General features: G+C 41.5%; 2 protein-coding genes across 2 annotated transcripts in view; both read left to right on the forward strand.

Moving 5' to 3' along the window:
* The window catches only part of LOC114787087 (A disintegrin and metalloproteinase with thrombospondin motifs 19-like), a gene marked incomplete at its 5' end in the record, with an annotated part of 32,912 nt that extends 17,478 nt beyond the window's left edge, over positions 1-15,434 (forward strand). Inside the window, 10 exons of the mRNA XM_028974853.1 lie at positions 1,235-1,362; positions 1,778-1,898; positions 3,302-3,382; positions 4,277-4,434; positions 5,305-5,467; positions 6,438-6,573; positions 8,070-8,274; positions 9,228-9,380; positions 10,935-11,112; positions 14,472-15,434. Of these exons, the coding sequence (XP_028830686.1) occupies positions 1,235-1,362; positions 1,778-1,898; positions 3,302-3,382; positions 4,277-4,434; positions 5,305-5,467; positions 6,438-6,573; positions 8,070-8,274; positions 9,228-9,380; positions 10,935-11,112; positions 14,472-14,623 (1,475 nt within the window). The remainder of the gene's footprint in view (positions 1-1,234; positions 1,363-1,777; positions 1,899-3,301; positions 3,383-4,276; positions 4,435-5,304; positions 5,468-6,437; positions 6,574-8,069; positions 8,275-9,227; positions 9,381-10,934; positions 11,113-14,471) is intronic.
* A 550-nt stretch (positions 15,435-15,984) lies between these two features.
* minar2 (membrane integral NOTCH2 associated receptor 2) lies at positions 15,985-17,742 on the forward strand. Its single transcript, XM_028974856.1, has 3 exons — positions 15,985-16,398; positions 16,974-17,213; positions 17,551-17,742. Exons 1-3 carry the CDS (start codon positions 16,240-16,242, stop codon positions 17,740-17,742), a joined length of 591 nt encoding a protein of 196 aa, XP_028830689.1. The 5' UTR covers positions 15,985-16,239.
* Positions 17,743-17,847: the final 105 nt, after the last annotated feature.

Genomic DNA, 17,847 nt, shown 5'->3' on the forward strand with positions numbered 1-17,847 from the left:
ACACACACGCATACACCCACACAGGAGTGCAGTCTATTACAATGTAGTCTGTTTGATACAGTATGCACACAACATGAAAATGTGCTACATAATTCCATATGGTATAAAGGCCCTAATCGAGATTTGGTTTTCCCTCACATGAGTCTTCACTCTTTAGATGTTTTGACCAACCAAAGAGATAATCTTTAACTTGCATTGCCTTTCTGAATGTTTGTTCCATGGAATGCTTTCCTGTCAGTTATTGTAAGCATTTATTTTAACAATCCTGGCAGTCCTGTTCTTAACCTTGAAGGCACTGTGGATTCCTCAGTGATTGTAGCATCAGAGAAGCATTTGGCAAATGCTTAGATATTAAGCTAAGTGGCAAGTGTTACATATTTCCAGCGTTTCCATGATCGCAGTGTAACGGCTGAAGGGTTGCATCACATTGACCCTATGTCTGCCTTTGCTGCCAAGTCCTGGCACATTGCAAAAATCTCTGTAAATCTGTCCTGTTTTTTGCAAAAACGCATGCTTAAGTGTTCAAAGATGGGGATCAAATGTTTATAGTGCATACTCGTCAAACACTGTGGCAAGATTTATGTTCACTAAAGAGGCTTTGCAAGTGCAGTTAGTTACCTCTTGGCCCACAACGACTTAATTAAACACATTTACAGTATAAACATTATGACTGTGGGGAGATAAGCATATATAAGAGAGTGCATCTTTATGGGCTTATTTCCAGATGCATTCTGTTTAAGGCATCATTAAGAGTACAGACTCCACATGAGCCTCACAAAAAATAAAAATATTAAGCAACCCTCTCAGGCAGAAGGAGTATCTGCTGTTGAAGATACTCATGCACAGTGATGGACAGTTGCATTTACAGGGTTCTCACATGGATACTAAACCACTAAACCAAATCAGGTTATTCCTCGGGGCAGTGGTTGGCCTAGTGCATTAGGAAACTGACTTGTGATCTGAAGGTTGCTGGTTTGAACCGCCAAGGTGCAAAGTACCGTCGGCACACACTGCTGCCTAGGAGCCTGTCATGGCTGCCCACTGCTCACTGAGGGGTTTTCACAATGACAATCACTTCACTTTCACTTCACTTTCACTCCATACAAAAGTATATGTGTGTATTCTTAAAACAGTTTAGTGTGGCTGCTGTACCAGCCGTAAGTGTAGAGTATGTGTCCTACTTCACCTCTGATTAGTTTAGTGTTCTTTAAAACTTTTTATTTTATTTTTCCAGAGAGGCCATGCACTCTGTTCTGCTCCCCTTCGGGCAAAGAGCAGCCTGTTCTGCTAGCAGAGAAGGTCCTGGATGGTACCCCATGTGGCCCACTGGAATCTGGCCTTTGTGCCAATGGTACATGTCAGGTAAAACATGATTTTTATGGTCAGTAATCCAGTCACATTAGCGATTTACATATGCAATCATTTTTCTGACTTTGTTTAATACAAATGAATGTAGTGAACAGATTTAAAGGAATTATTTTCTATGATGATTAGTGCATTACAATTAGAGAGGACTTTAAACATTGTGTAACATGTTTGGTGGTCAGGTGATGTAGAATGGGATTATTTTTACTGTAAAAAGTGTACTGTGGAAACAAAAAAACATTTCTTCTTCCTTAACATACAGAATGCAGCTAAGGAATTAGCTGATTAGATGATTTGGTTGAATTAGGGGATCGGGAGATATGAGAATACTTGCATTGAGAAGAAGGTTGACCCAAAAAGACCCACTTCTATTCTATGTTCAGAATGTATTCATTTATTTATTATGGAGCAGAAGGTGGGCTGTGATGGTATACTCTCATCCCTTGCCAGAGAAGACCACTGTGGAGTTTGTAATGGAAATGGAAAAACCTGCAAAGTCATCAAGGGTGACTTCAACCACACAAACGGGTCAGGTATGAATATCCTGTTATAAGTCTTGAACTTTGCATGGCCAGTCTGTGTCTTACTTAGAAGACTGTGCATTACTTCTGAATGAAAAAAAGCAGAATTAAATATTACTAATCAACATAGTTTGTGGAAAGCAGATTCAAAGAAACATGCAATTTTATTTCAGCTGTAAACAGCCTTGATGGTCAGAAATTTGTTCACTACATGGTGTGCTTTATGAAGAATTAGCCAACTATGCCTTGTTCATTCTATAGTTTAGGTACAAAAAGAAGGTATACATACATGTGGCAGGTAAACACAACCAGCATGGATATTTTGGGGGATTATGATGCTCACACAAATTCATTTTAGTTAAAGAATTGTCAACCAAAGGTATGTACTTTGATTACATGTCTGGACTAAATGAACTAGCTCCATGAATAAATCTCTGAAAGGGCATTGGCTGTGCGAGTTGTTACTCGTAATTACTGGTACCTGTGTAATAAAATGGGGGAGGTTCAGTTCTTCATATGTGCGGGTAAACCCTCGCCAGCAGGCAGTAAAAATGTTTGGAGGAGCAGACTCTCTGACGCGGAGCGCTTCTGAAGGAGCCATTCATGTTCTCTCAGGGTGGTATTTCCGTGTTTACATGTGTATCTTTCCTGCTGTTGCGGTTTAAGGACACTGAATCACGAAGTGTGTGTGGGTCCTCCTCAGTCAATGTTCAAAGGCAGCGTAGCGGAACTGGAGAGAGGAGTGCACCATTAATCTGCCCTTGGATGTTTTGAAGTGCAAGATGTGTGGTTTTGAATGTCAGAGGTAAAGGGTCGATATTACGATAGTGTTTCACCGAGGCCCAGGCCATTGCTTGATGTTGCCTGATGTTATCTTTGTGTCTGAGGTATCTTGGATTTCACACTGGGTACTTATCCCAAATGTTTATTACAAGCTGTCACTTGCACCAGAGGTGTACCATCTGTTGAACTGCCATAGTGCATGAGGAGACTCTGGTTGAGGTCAACATTGGTTCGAATTACAGTATTGCAGTGCGGGTAAATTCAACAACATTGTTGTTACACTGGTAGGGTATACAGATTGTAATTAGCACAATGACTACTGAGGGAAACAGCAATGCTGACTGGTGGATCAGGTGATGCATTAAAATATTCTTACTATATAAAATATTACAATATTCTGATATATAAATTCTTGCATTTGTAGTATTTCCAAATCAAAGATTATTTGAATGACTTTTCCGGAAATGTGATTTTATATTTTGGACATTTCATTAAATTAAATTGATATTAAGCTAAACTGACGTTTGGAGGCAATGTACTTTAGATGAATATATCAGGTGAGATCACAATTTTCAGATATTTTGGTATCATATGATTTGGTAATTATGATGTTCTGTACTCTCTCTCTCTAGGTTATGTGGACGCCATAGTCATTCCTAAAGGTGCTAGAAGAATACGAGTGGTTGAGGAGAAGCCTGCTCAAAGTTATCTAGGTAATACAAGCTTCATCCTATTTAAACGTCTTTCAGTTTCAGTTTACTGGAAGATTTGCTGCTTATACCTTCAGGGGTTACTATGTTCTCTGCTCTAAAGTGTGGACCTAGGGGCAGAGGTGGCCTTGTGGGTAAGGAAGTGGACTTGTAACTAAAGGGTCCCCTTGAGCAAGGTACCATTCCCACACTCTGCTCCCCGGGCACCTTTCATGGCTGCCCACTGCTCACTAAGGGTGATGGGACACATTTCATTGTGTGCAACATGTGCTGTGCTGAGCGCTTAACATGCAAGACTATGTCCCTCTCCCTCTAAAACGAGTCTGATTGTTGTTAAGGGAACTGTGTAATGTCCGTCATGTGATAGCCAGTTAAAGCAGAGCCGAGCCTCAGCCAGCTCCCTTCCCAGCCTCTTTCATGTGGCTGGATTACACCCATCAGCCGACTGTACGTCATCGGAGGCATGAAGGGCATCAGTGGGGAGGCCTTAGAAGGGAGCAAATGTGTTGAGACGGCAAAAATGATTAGATTAGCTCTCCTCTGGCCTTCATGCAGAGCCCAACTTCTTGTGTCATGAGCTTTACTGCTTGAGCCCATTTTAATTCCCCTCACTGCTGCCTTTCGCTGCAGATTTACGAAATGTATGCATTGCTTTTATTGTGTAAATTATTTGTGTTCGAACCAGTTTATGAAGCAGTTCCCCAATCCAATATTTACTAAGCTTGTATGGGGTACATGCATACAATGACACAAGAGTTTGGACGGTGTAATGTGAACTTTTTGTTTAGAGAAAGGGCCAGCTGTGCTGCCTCAGTTTAATATGCATGCTGTGTTGGTGTTCTACATCGAGGGGATTAAAACATTTCATGTCCCTATTCCATTTGCACATTCTGACAGCGCTCAAAGACACAAGCAAGCACTCCATCAACAGTGACTGGAAGATAGAGCGGCCGGGCTCCTTTAACATGGCCGGCACCACCGTGCACTACGTCAGGAGAGGATTGTGGGAGAAAATGACTGCCAAAGGGCCCACAACGTCTCCGCTGCATCTCATGGTAACAGAAACAGTCATTTCATTTCCAGCTCCCATTAAAGGCAAACTGTTCTTTATGATCGGCGGCAGTTTTGCATTAAAAAGAAACTACTACTCCATCCGTTTCCTAACCACATTTATCACTCACTGGAAGCTGCTCAGGGCTTTCAGGAACTCTGCATTAATGTCCTTGCTGTGGCATAGTCATAGTGCTGGTGTTCTGGCTATCACTGTGACTGAAACGATGATGACACTGGTAAGCAACCAAGCTCCCTAGTTTAGTACACGGTCTATAATTTTAATAGGATTATTCGCTTAAGAGCCAGCAATGCCACTAATTGCATTACACAAAGTGTAGTCTAGACACACCGTGGCAGCAAATGCACAGAGTAGAAAGGAAACCCTGTGGGATCAGCACATGCACTTTCAGTAGTTCTTTCTTTCACAATCAGGAATCATTGAAGTCAGAATTTGTGTCACATTTCCATTGTCCCCAGAGTAGATATTTTAACACACTCGGAGGCATAGAATTCATTCATTCGTAAGTTCATAATCAGGATTTCTTGTCACACACCAATAGCACTAGTGATGAAAAATGTATCTAATGCATGTTTTCAAGAAAAGACAAGTTTATTCATAATAAAATCCAAATAAAGTGGTTCATCCACTACTACACATATAGAAATGAACTTATTACATTGATAAATGGTTCTAAAATGTACAGAATACACCATTTTTTAAATAGTAGGAATCTGTAGAAACCTTTCTTCTGCCAAGTAATTTGGTTGTCCAATGGTGCATGAGTGCTCAAGGCTGTCAGTATTTACCAGGAAGATTTTGAGCTTTTATGCCCAATAAATATAAAAAAATGATCTCTGTCTATCTGCTCCAGGTTCTGCTTTTCAATGACCAGAATTATGGAATCCACTATGAATACACCATGCCTGCAGAAACAAGTACTGAGCCCAAGACTGGGGCAGGAGTCAAGCCTGTGGAGCCCCTTTTTATGTGGACCCATTCAGGCTGGGAAGACTGCCATGCAGTGTGTGGAGGAGGTAGGCAATGATCATTTCATCTATGGCTGTCAAAATTATATAAATATGTAATTCGTTAAAAATGAATATAAAACAAATACATTTTGTTGCTGTGTGGGTCTGACCCTCATCATGGAGGTGAATTCCTCCCTAGCCAGAGACAACCCCTACATAAAGATGGAGACAGACGGAAAAGGAGCTTTCAGATAAACTCTTAAGACTAATGCTTGATATAATGCATATATAAGACTATAACTATGACAATGAGGGAAAATTACAATCGGTTCATTTTTAAAGAAATAGAACTCCCTGCAGCAAGTGAAATGGATATAAGATTTAGTGCAAATGACAGGTTTTCATAATGGATTCAGATGATGCATGTTTTGCATTCACATTTACATTCAAGTGGAGCTACAAGGCAACAGAAATGCTCAAACATCCAAGCAACATGTTTGCGGTATGTCTGCAATGTGCCTGTGCCTGAACATCCTTTTTTAGGCACACAGAGAGTGGAAATCAGGCACAACTGGATTACATTATTAGTCCAGGGTGGTAGTATCCTAGCAGGACATTCGCCTAGGAACCACAAGACCACAAGTAACCCCAATTAGCCCACTTGTGTCCCTGAGCAGGATAATAAATGCCATCAATCTAAATGTGAACACTGCGCACATTATCTGAATCTGACGGGATTAAAATTAAGAAGAACAAATACAGAGAAAACCAAAGTAATCGGCACTAAATTTTATTTACTTTTCATTTACTCTCAGTGTCTACAGGGAACAGATCCTCTACCTTTAACTCCCAATCTGAGCCTCATTTGAACACTGTTGTAGTCACAGCTTCAAATGTGCGTTATAGCAAGCTTTAGTCTTACAAATGAATCACAATTAATTCGTTTTTTTTTTTTTAATCGATTGATAACCCTAATTTAAGTAGTCTTCTTGTCAGCACTTACAAAGACTCCATGTACATCACTGTGTTTCTGCAGGACAAAGAATGACCATTGTGACATGCACTAAAATTATCAACAAGACCACGAGTTTGGTGGACAACCGCAAGTGCCGCCACCTGACCAAACCAGAGCCACAAGTGCGCAAATGTAATGAACAGCCCTGCCAGACAAGGTTAGTGTGGAAGACATAAATTGACAAGAGGTGCACTTGAAAGTTAAAAGGTTTTCTTCGGCCCAGCCAGCCAATATTTACTTTGAGATTTCTGAACTGTTCATGACTTAAAGGTAACGGTGCTTGGAGCCAAGAACAGCTTAATTAACATTCGTCCTGCTTACACCATTGGATTCTCAGGTTTGAGTGTGCTTGCTTTCCGACAGCTGCTGAATGTGGTTGTATTTACACAGGATATACAGTAGACGCTCTGCATAATAAAAAGAATCTTTTCAAATATGTCTTCTTTGCCTACTCAGCTCTCATCCATCCCTTATTTAAAACAGCAGCACTTGCAAACGACATCATCAAATTGTTTCCATAAGTTGTTTGCAGAGTAAAAATAAAATCCTCAAAAAAAGATGAAATGTTTATACAAGATGGCTATTCCCTGGCTAGCCTTATTATAATTGGCAGATGTAGCAGTGGGGAAGAATGTGAAGGTAATTGCAACCTCGTTTAAAAATAAGGCACCCTAATTCTTTTGACAAATTGCAGAAATATGAATCATGGTTGTTGTTAATCTTTTGGGCTTTTGGGAAATAAAATGTTGCTTCTCAGTCTGCCACTCTTACTCATGAACAGAAGGTTCCACTAATTTAATAAATTAGCTCAATTCGGGAATAAACATGAAATGGATTTTACTGTCTCAGTTCATGGTACAAGTAAGAGATCTCAGGCTTACTTTTAAAATGTTTCATGCTTTCAATTGTTTTAATGAAAGTGTAGTCATTGTGATACACCGCAGCACAGCACATGGTGCACACAACTTCATCTGAATTTAACCATCACCCTTCTGAGCAGCGGACAGCCATGACAGCCACCCGGGGAGCAGTGTGTGGGGACGGTACTTTGCTCAGTGGCACCTCAGAGGCAACTTGGCATTCGAACCAGCAACCTTCTGATTACGGGGTGGTGGGGGGGGCACTTCCTTAACCGCTAGGCCACCACTGCCAGTGAATGTGCAGAGTATAGCCCTGAGTAGGACTAAGCAGTAATGGAAAGTGATTGAGTGAGTGAGTGAATAAGTGAGTAGTGAGGGAGTAAGTGATCTATGGCAGTGGTGGCCTAGCGGGTAAGGAAGCGGACCCGTAATCACTGAGGCGCCACTGAGCAATGTACTGCTCCCGAGGCGCATTTCATGGCTGCCCGTTGCTCATCAAGGGTGATGGGTTAAAAGCAGAGGACACATTTTGTTGTGTCACCGTGTGCTGTGCTGCAGTGTTTCATAATGATGATCACAAAAAATGGGTGAGGTTTAAGAGCAGCAAAACAGGGAGTTAAGTGGTAGAATAGCTGTTCACACCAAATACAGAAAGTTGATTATATGCACTGTTCAAGATAGCTAAAGTTAGCTTGTAAATACTTTTACATGATGCTTAAAACTTATTGTTAATCACATTATAATTATTTGATGCATCCCGACTTTTATCTGCATTACTCCACACCGCTTGCAGGTGGTTGATGACAGAATGGACGTCATGCTCACGGACATGTGGCAAAGGCTCACAGAGTCGACAGGTGGCCTGCACCCTACAGATGCCCAATGGCACCCTGGTCAAGGCCAAGGACCGTGACTGCTCAGGCCCTAAACCAACCTCCACCCAGGGCTGTGAAGGACAGGACTGCCTGACTTTCTGGGAGGCAGGAGTGTGGTCTGAGGTACAGTGGGTACAGATTGCTGTATCTCCTCTGGAACACCTGCAGATCACTTTCTCTTGCCAACCCTCCCTCTCACAATCTACCAGTCCTTTGGCACAAGACGAAAGGACAGGAGACTCAGATCAGTCTTAACAGCCATGGGGAGAGCAGTGTCTAAATAGATGCCTTTATGTAGCTCCAAATTCTCATCCTGAAGATTAGTTTTTTGCCTTTGCACAAAATTATCAAAGTCTTTCATCCGCTTGACGGCTCTCAGAACAGCCCATTGGAACTTGTCTGTAAATTTAATTAGAGGCACACTTTCACTGTATTCCAGACATGCATGAGATTTGATGCACTAATGTCTAGCACATTTAGGACTAAAGGTTGTAGACCATTTGGATTTCACACATTCTGTAGATGATCTCCTGATCCAGGGAGAATGTGCGATCCTTTCAATATATGCTGGTCTAACTATGAAAAAGTTAACATATTTTACCCATTTCACAGGAATCATAACCCAATATCGTGATCTGCAACTGTCTTATGAGAAAAATAAGATGATCCAGCTGACCTCATTAAGGCATTTTACAGATGCAGTATGTCCTTCCATCTGTGAAAGGCATGCAAGATGTTCCTGAAGACCTGATCCCGAAAAAGGAGCACTGGCTCAATCCTTTCATTCACTGATTTAGAGGCAGGAGGGTTAGACCAGGGTTACACTGAGCGCCATAACTCAGATGGGGAGGGGGCAGTTCTGAGGCAAAACATCTGCAGACACCAGGAGGCAAGGGCTAGGATTGAGACGGGCTGAATGTGGTGAGGGTATAGGTGTATCAGGAGACTGGTGATCCTGCCTTTGATTGTAATCTCCTAGGAGTCTATAAAGGTGGATGGGGGCTGTTTGGGGGGAAGTGAGGGGTAAGGAACAGAAAGGGTCTGTTTTTGATTGACTGCTCCTTCTGTTGTTGAAGTGCTCAGCGAAATGTGGCCGCGGCGCTCGCCATCGCATGGTGAAATGCACTAATCCACGCAAGAAATGCGACTTGAGCACCTTCCCCCGCGAGGTCGAGGAGTGTGAGGACTACTCCAAGTGCTATGTCTGGCGGACGGGCGACTGGTCCAAGGTGAGAGAGGCCATTGTTCCTGACACTTTCATTGTCTGGCACTGTTAAAAATCCATTGGAATCCCAGCATAGTCAAGGAGCTGCATTTAAACAGTGTTTAGCATCACACAAGCATGTCTTAACACAGGATGAACTGTAAGTCATCTACTTCCTGGCAATTCATCTGTATTAATAAAATACAGAAACAATACTGTAATAGATTAAAATACTGTATAGATTTAGCCCAAAATATTATTTTGACCAAATTCAGGAAGTGTAAAACATTCAACATTCACATCAACCTTGTGAGTGAAAAGGAGAATTAAGACATTCTGTATTTTATAGGATCCAGAGGTCATAGACTGGGGTCTGCTATCACTCATTCAGCAGGACGGCACCTTGATGCCTTCCTGCTTCTGATGGATCCTTTCATTTTTGATGATTAGATTAGATTTCACTCACATTTTGGAGCTTACACAGCTTGGGGTGGTTCCTCTGGCTAAGAAGTGCCAGATGGATAACAGATGAAGCTCAACAATCTACTCTTTTACAGGTTTGACCAGCTCTGCTTCTCATAGGTATAGATCTCCAGTGCACAGAAGCCCATCCGCACTAAATGATCAGGACTTAGAACAGAATGTGCTGAATGAACAAAAAACGTCTTTTAAACCGGCATCAATAGACTCCATTTCAGTCTTCCAAAATGTTGATCCATTTGGGTCTTTTGGGACTCTAATATTTTGTTTATGTGTTTACAAAGAATTGGAAAGGATGGGCACAGGACTTACTCTGACATGCAGAATCAGGTTGTGTTGTCTGTCTGTTCCAAGATTGTGACTGTGAAGCCATGTGGTGTGTCAGTTTACAGTGTAGACGAATCACTACATCAGACTAATGTTGCTTAATAGTAGTGTGAAAGCCTCCTCTTACAGTAGATGAAAACATAGCTGAGCCGTTCCAAACTGTTTCAGGCAGAGCAGCTGTCCGTTATTTAAACAGTCATTCCAATATAAATGCATTATGAAGCAAGTGCTGTTGAAAGTTGAAAGCTTATGGACCACGTCTACTGCTGTCGTTTTGGTTTCTTTTGCCAAATTGAAAGCTGGGGGAGGCAGTCATGAAAGGGATTAGAAGAAATCTTGTGTCTGGCTTTGCCACTTTTCATCTCAGTGCCTCCTGTATAAATTCAGCCTGTCTGTGTCTAGTTTAAAACATTCCCTGGCTATTTGGCAAGCTTTAGCCACTAATCAAATCAGACAGGACAGGCGTGCCAAGTTTGGCAGTTTTCTCGTCTTAGTTTTGGTGCTCTTTTGTACACGTTCTAGTGAAATTTTATGATGTGGGTCAGTGGATCAGTTCTCATGGGTTTTCCTCTGGCTTTTAGATTTCTTACCCAGCTCAATGACATGCTAATTAGGTGAAGTTGTGGTGCTGTGGTGGTCCTTGTGTATGACTCTCTACAATCCTGTCCTGGATAAGTGGGTTTAGAGGATGGATGTATAGATGGATGAATGGATGGATGGGTAAGGGCTTCACAGTTATTTACGAAGACTGCCTCACTGTGTTTTTTTGCAGTGCTCTGTCACCTGTGGCAAGGGAATGCAATCCAGGGTGATCCAGTGCATGCACAAGATCACAGGACGTCATGGCAACGAGTGTTTCTCATCCGAGAAACCTGCTGCCTATCGGCCGTGCCACCAGCAACCCTGCAATCAAAGGATCAACGTCAACACCATCACGTCTCCACGACTGGGTGAGCACCAGACATTGCCAGCAGGCTCCACTTTACAAACTGTGTAACTGATCAATCTTAAACACATTTTTTACATCTCTATTCCTTAGAATAAGGATCTGGTTTATTGAATTAGAATTATTGATCTGGTTACAATAAAAACGTTTTGTGTTAGTGTATTTTTTTAGATTTGAAGACATCTGCTTTTAAGATGACTTATTAAGTCAAGTTCTCTTTCTGCACTGAGAGACAAATGTACTTGTTGAACATGAGAAGCTCTTAATATTTTACATAACATATGATATGTCGCTTTTGCAGTAGAGTGGAACCAAAAATAACAGCAGAGCCTTCTGCTCTTTAGCTGTATATTGTGTCTTATCAAGTGTAAATTTTATTTCACTTTTAGCTTCAGTGCTTCACTTGGATAAATGTCTGAGTAAAACCAGATGTGCGTGCAGAAAGGTGAACATTTGCCAACCATTTAAATAGCTTTATCTCAGCAAGAGCGCTTGCAAACCTGAACTGTCTATAATGGCAGGTGCATGAAAAGGTATAATGGTCCTGCGGCAAAAAGAACAGAGGCGTGAGACGGAGGCGCTAAGAAAACGTGATCGCCACGCTGTTTTTTGGCAGACCCGATTCGAATAGGAATCGATGAACAATAACCAGTATTCTCACTCCGTCTGTCACCTCAGCGCCACGACTGATGAAGTCTCAGAACAACTTCCAGACCTCAGTGACCATTTCGCTTGAATACATCAGGCATCCATTTGGCTCACACAATGTTAGATCATATGTTATGCCCGACCATTTTCTATCTGAACTTCGTTTAGAGTCGTGACAGGATCATTAATTAATGCATGCTGGCATGGAAAATGTGAGCTCTGCTCTGAGAGTAAGTGCCCCGGCCATCCAAATAACTGGATTACAATAGGTCTTTTCAAAACACATATTGCAAGACGTATGATCTTTTTAACTGAAGCTCAGACACCAGACTATAGACAAATCGATTCCTTTTCCTATTGCAGTGGGACCACCTAAGGCTCGCCTTACTGGAAACTACCAGTGTGTCAAGCAGTTGCTGCTTTATCCATACAGTCACAAATGAACGTGATTGACTTTCCTTTTTGCTTTGCTGCACATCCTTCTCTGTTTACAGAACGATGATTTCAGACAAGCGCAGTTAAATGTTAAGCCTTCTGGGAAGGGTGTCGTTCATCATCAGCCACAGCTGGAAGCGCTAGCCCTGTCCATTATGGCGCTGTGTACATAATTGCCATGGAGCACACTCACATTTGCGTCCGAGTCTAAATGCATCTGCACATAGGCGCAGGGGTCTTTGGTCACCGACTGGAGGGTACAGCTGTACGTGGTTTATGCCTACCCCCAACTTCTGTGCATCTGGAACGTATGAACTTCTGGTAAATATTCTCAGAATGGGTCAGCCTAGGCTTGGGAGTGGACAGTTGTGGGAAAACGGTTCCCAATACATCAGCAAATTTGAGAGCGATTGCTGCCAGGATGGGTGTTTATTGGCCCTATGTGGGCTGAGCAAAAGCAGATTGTTAAAACAGAAACCATCAGTGTGACCCACTGTATAGACAGTAATTATTATTACACAAACACAATGCCAGCGACCAAGATTAGCATAATGATACTGATCTAAAACCAAACTGCACAGCGCATCAAGCATGTTTACAGATGACCTTAGTACGGCTCCTGTCCCCATTCTGAACTTGCAGCAATAAAGCAGCAAGTTCATCTACATTTTCCCAATAGCCAAAAGGTTTAGAACCATTTACTTTGTTGTGGGTGCAGTTGCCTCAGTTAATATGTCAGTGTGCTGTCAGACAGAGATGAGAGGTTTTATCACAGCTAGAGTGCTAATGTTGGTGAGAGACTATAATGGCATAATTGTTTGGATGAGGGAGGTTTATGGAGGGAAGTCCTCCTCCTCCCTTCTGCATACCCACGGTGTAAGAAAAACCAACCCTGCTCACGTCTGCATCACTACATTCATTGCACAAGGTATTTAAATGTAAACTGTACATTGTTCTACTTTTTCCTTTGGCTGCTCCGGTTAGGGGCCGCCACAGCACATCAACCAGTCTGGGCTTCTGCACGGTTGATATCAGATACCCTTCCTGACTCAGCCCTCCAAATGTATCTACGCTTATCTGCATTAAGAAATACACTGTCACGTGCATCCACGGTTTAGCCGTACATTATTACATCCCAGTTTCATATAGTCGTTTTTTTTAATCTGCTGCCGGTGGTAGTAGCCTAGTGGGTTAGACATTCACCTATGAACCAGAATATCACAAAGCCACAGGTTCAAACCCCACTTACTACCATTGTATCCCTGAGCAAGAAACTCCAGGGGGGTACTTTCCCTGTGACTACTGATTGTAAGACACTCTGGATAAATGCAGTAAATTTGAATGTAAATACTGCTGAATGCATGCTAATTTATCTACTGAGGAATTATTTGTTTCTCAGACCTGAATACTGAATGTCACCTTGTACAGTTCATCCACTATTCAAAGTTTTGTACTGTGGGTTAAACAGCTTTGTTGTAAGACTGCCATCTATTGGTGAGTCATATACTGTGGCCCTCATGTGAAAAGTGCTCTGAATTATTCCATGTAGAACTAAAGGTGTGGAAAAAATATATTGCTCAAAAACATAATTTTTCTTTCCATGCAAAAGGTTTTTTTAAAAGTGGGATTTCAAATGCGAGAATTTTGCTTCAATAAGAAAAACATGATTGTGTTAATAAAAAATTATTACAAGATGCTTTAATATTTAATACTTTATTGTTAACTGATTAAACCCAGCCACTGGGGACAATATATTTCTGGATGACAGTGCGTTTCTTGGTGTCTGTCCTAAGCCAGACCCAGGTGAATAATACTTTTGCCATGTCAGTTGTGCCCACAATGACGACCCCTAACGGGATCAGAAGAAGATGGTCAATGGATTGCGCATTTGATTTATTTATTTATAGTTTGTTGCCACAACTCAACTTTTGGAGAACAGCAATACACTTAAAAATCACAAAATTTACATTTACAGCATTTATCAGATACCCTTATCCAGAGCGACTTACACTCAGTAGTTACAGGGACAGTCTCCCTGCAACAACTTAAGGTTAAGTGTCTTGCTCAGGGACACAATGGTAGTAAGTGGGATTTGAACCTGGGTCTCCTGGTTCACAGGCAAGTGTCTTACCCTCCCGCTACTACCACCACAAAATTATGTGTGTTGGGGGCTTAATATATTGTCTTAAACAGTGTGAATGTTCATCTTGCCCAAGCATTTTCTCTGATCCCAAGTCTCCGCTGTGCCAAATCCATATGGTCCTTTTCTGTTTTCTTCAGCTGCCCTGACGTTTAAGTGCCTGCAGGACCAGTGGCCGGTGTACTGCAGGGTGATTCGCGAGAAGAACTTATGCACAGACATGCGCTGGTACCAGCGCTGCTGTGAAACATGCCGGGACTTTTACGCACAGAAGCTGCAGCAGAGAAGCTGACATGCACCTCCACGAATAATCACAGCTCTGGGGCTGAGACAAGGCAGCTGGTCTTATTTTGATACGATGTGTGTGTGTGTGTTTGTGTGTTTATCCAGTGACCATTTTGCTTAATCATTTTGTCTACAGTCTGTCATATTTTACATCGGATATGAAATCTGAACGTGAATGGTGCTTATTTCTCATGGCTCATGACTTCTGAAACTGCTTCAGGCTACACTGCTGTAGTCACTGTGAATGGCGTACCATAAACACAGTGACAAATGTACTTTTTCCTTAATTTATTTTTTTATTTGTATTTAGTAGAGGAATAAGGTACTTCTGTCTAATTGCTGTAGACCGTTTCTTTTAATTGTGCCATTTCAACATCAGTTTAGTTGAGATGTGTCACCAACTTCATGCTAAACCCATGTGTGTTTTTTTTCTTTGAGAAATGTAACCAACTGAGGTGCTCAACTCAAAAGAAGACCAAAAGCCAGTGCTGTTACTATTTTACTTAATTTATATCAACTGCAAATTGTATCAAGATACAAATGAGTTAAAGCACTGTATATTACATATATATATTTAAAATATATATTTTTGTACAAGTTTGTAAATCCTTTAGTTTAGTAAATAGGTTTGAATGGCAGTTGAATGATGATAGGATGAATTGGTGCTAATTGAAATGTATTTTTTCTTGCATACTCTCCCATATAGTCTCTGACAAATCAAAACGTCCAGTTCATGCCATGATTTAATGATATAAACTCACCTGAAACATATGTGCTGAATTATTTCACAGAGTTCATAATAAAACCTTGTCACAGAATTAATTTTGCATATGAACATTGTTATTGTAGATATTTTAGCTGTTATGAACAGATTATCTGTTTCAATATAACCAGCATGAGCCAGTGACATATGTGCTGAATATATTAAATACAAAGAGCTATAGGGCATAGATTTAACATAATTTAATATTATATTTAACATTTTTGGAATTTTGGAATGTCCCCTGAGACAGATTCACCATATGGGCCTGCGGGGTAGTACCTGGGGGCTTCCAAACAGTGGCAAAGCTCATTCCAAATCTGTATTAGTTGTCTTCCTATGAAATCTAATTAAAATTAAATGCCAGTGGGTGAGTGCCCAGGGGTGAGAGACACTGGCAAGGGGATACTGACATTTCAGTCCACTTTCGTCCAAACAGCAGATCAGAACATCCGTAATCTTTCAAATGGCTCATGTTTAATTTCCTACTTTTGCCATACAGGTATTCCTTATCACTACATTCTAAACCGTGTCAGTAATAGGCTGCTTCAAATTACATTACATGCTTTTTGCAAGGCCCCTATCTCATCCCTTATTAAGAAGTCATGAATGACAGCATTACTGTAATAGCAGGAGCAGATAACGATAGAGTTGCATAACTATACGTGTGATTATATGTGTATGCGTGTGAGTGGGTAGTGATGTTGGCACTGAGAATTCCTTTTACAGGGCAATTGTGCTGCTATTGGGTTACATAGACCTGCGTGGGACACCTACCTCCTCATCAATTATTACCGCTGCGGCTGTTGGCCTGAGCGTGGAGCTGGTAGCCGAGCGCAGGATTGCTCTCTCCGACGGGCAACATGGACATCACTGTGCTGCCCAACAACAACCACCCAGAGAAGTTCCTGCAGCTGGACGTTGGCATGCTGCCGGCCACCCACGGCATGTTCCAGGTTGGCTATATAGCAGGAGCTGCACTGTCGGGGCAGCGGCGGTGGCACAACAGAGTCTACTCTAAGGTAACCCTGTAGTCTGTGTGTTAGCCTAGCAGAGGGGCCAAGATGCAGGGGACAGTGGTACTACCCCGATCCGTGATTTAATACATTACATATGACATGATAGGATAAATGTGACGATATATTAACACTATTCATACCAGATGGTTTCTATGCATGAAAATGATACTGTAATATAATATAGACCCTATCAACTCTTATATGGGTATAGTTTATAGGCCTATAGAAATTAGTAATGACACAAACACACAATGGCTTTGAGTGCCTTAAATGACCTCTTGTGACAATTCCAGAATGCATCCAGATGAATGAGTCATACGCCTCTACATAAAATGTAATTACACACCCGCCTCTGCTTCACTTCCCATTTTATCTATTATTCTTTTGAGAGATCCCAGGGAAAAAGCACTCTGACTAATTACTCCAGCTTATTTGCCAGACAAGTGAAGGACATGCTGGTTAAACTGTCCCCCTGTCCCTTGCTTCACAAAGTGGGCATTTAGTTTTGAGATTTTTGCAAATGCAGATATATTTGTCTCTGTGACCTCCTCTGGTGCATGTCTCCTTCCCTTCTGCAGCGGGAAAGAAGACACCAGAGGGAAGAGAGGCCATCGCCAGAGGGCAGCCCGGTCTTTTTAGACTCAGTTCTGCAGAAACACATCACACCAGTCACCCTGAAACCAAAGATCAAGACCAATCCACTGTACTCAGACATACAGCCTATTGACATTGAGGACAATCAAAAGTCCAAACCCTCCTGGACCATTCAGGAATACGACAAGCACACAATACATGGCAATTTGGAAGACTATTTAAAGGTACGTCATTGCTTTCACCAGTTTGTTCGTAAATACATATCCCCTCTAAGTACTTAAAAAATCAAGTTTCTATTATTATTGTTATTGTTTTATTATTTTTATGTATATGCACATGCCTTGGTAATATGAATAAATTATATTTGCTCAGGACTTACAGAGGAAAATGTTTGGGGCCAGGGAAGAAGGAACCTTTTTTGTGTGAAAGGGTAACAAGCTTGTAGATGTTTTATAAGGGATTTTAGATGCAGCTGACATAACAGCAGTACCTTAACTGAAGAAGCCGACGCCATTTTTACTCTAGGCTATAGCTACCCCAGTTAATGTAATTTTGTTGTAGGAGGACCCAAAGGACCTGAGTTTTTGGCTGGAAGAGCTCTACACCCCCGGATATGACTCCCTATTGAAAAAGAAAGAGGCTGAGCTAAAGAGGAACAAGTTTTGCAAAATAGTGACTGCAGTCTTCCTGTCGATATGTGCAATCATTATCATCATTACTGTGCCAGTCATAGTTACGCGCAATAAAACCTGATCTCTGCATGTACAATTTATTAAAAATGCAACAGATACACAGATATACACAGAATGACCAAAATGTGTCTATCATGATTAGGAGCTTTAATGCTCTGTGCATTAC

This window comes from Denticeps clupeoides, chromosome 3, assembly GCF_900700375.1.
Source record: "Denticeps clupeoides chromosome 3, fDenClu1.1, whole genome shotgun sequence".
Taxonomy (NCBI): domain Eukaryota; kingdom Metazoa; phylum Chordata; class Actinopteri; order Clupeiformes; family Denticipitidae; genus Denticeps; species Denticeps clupeoides.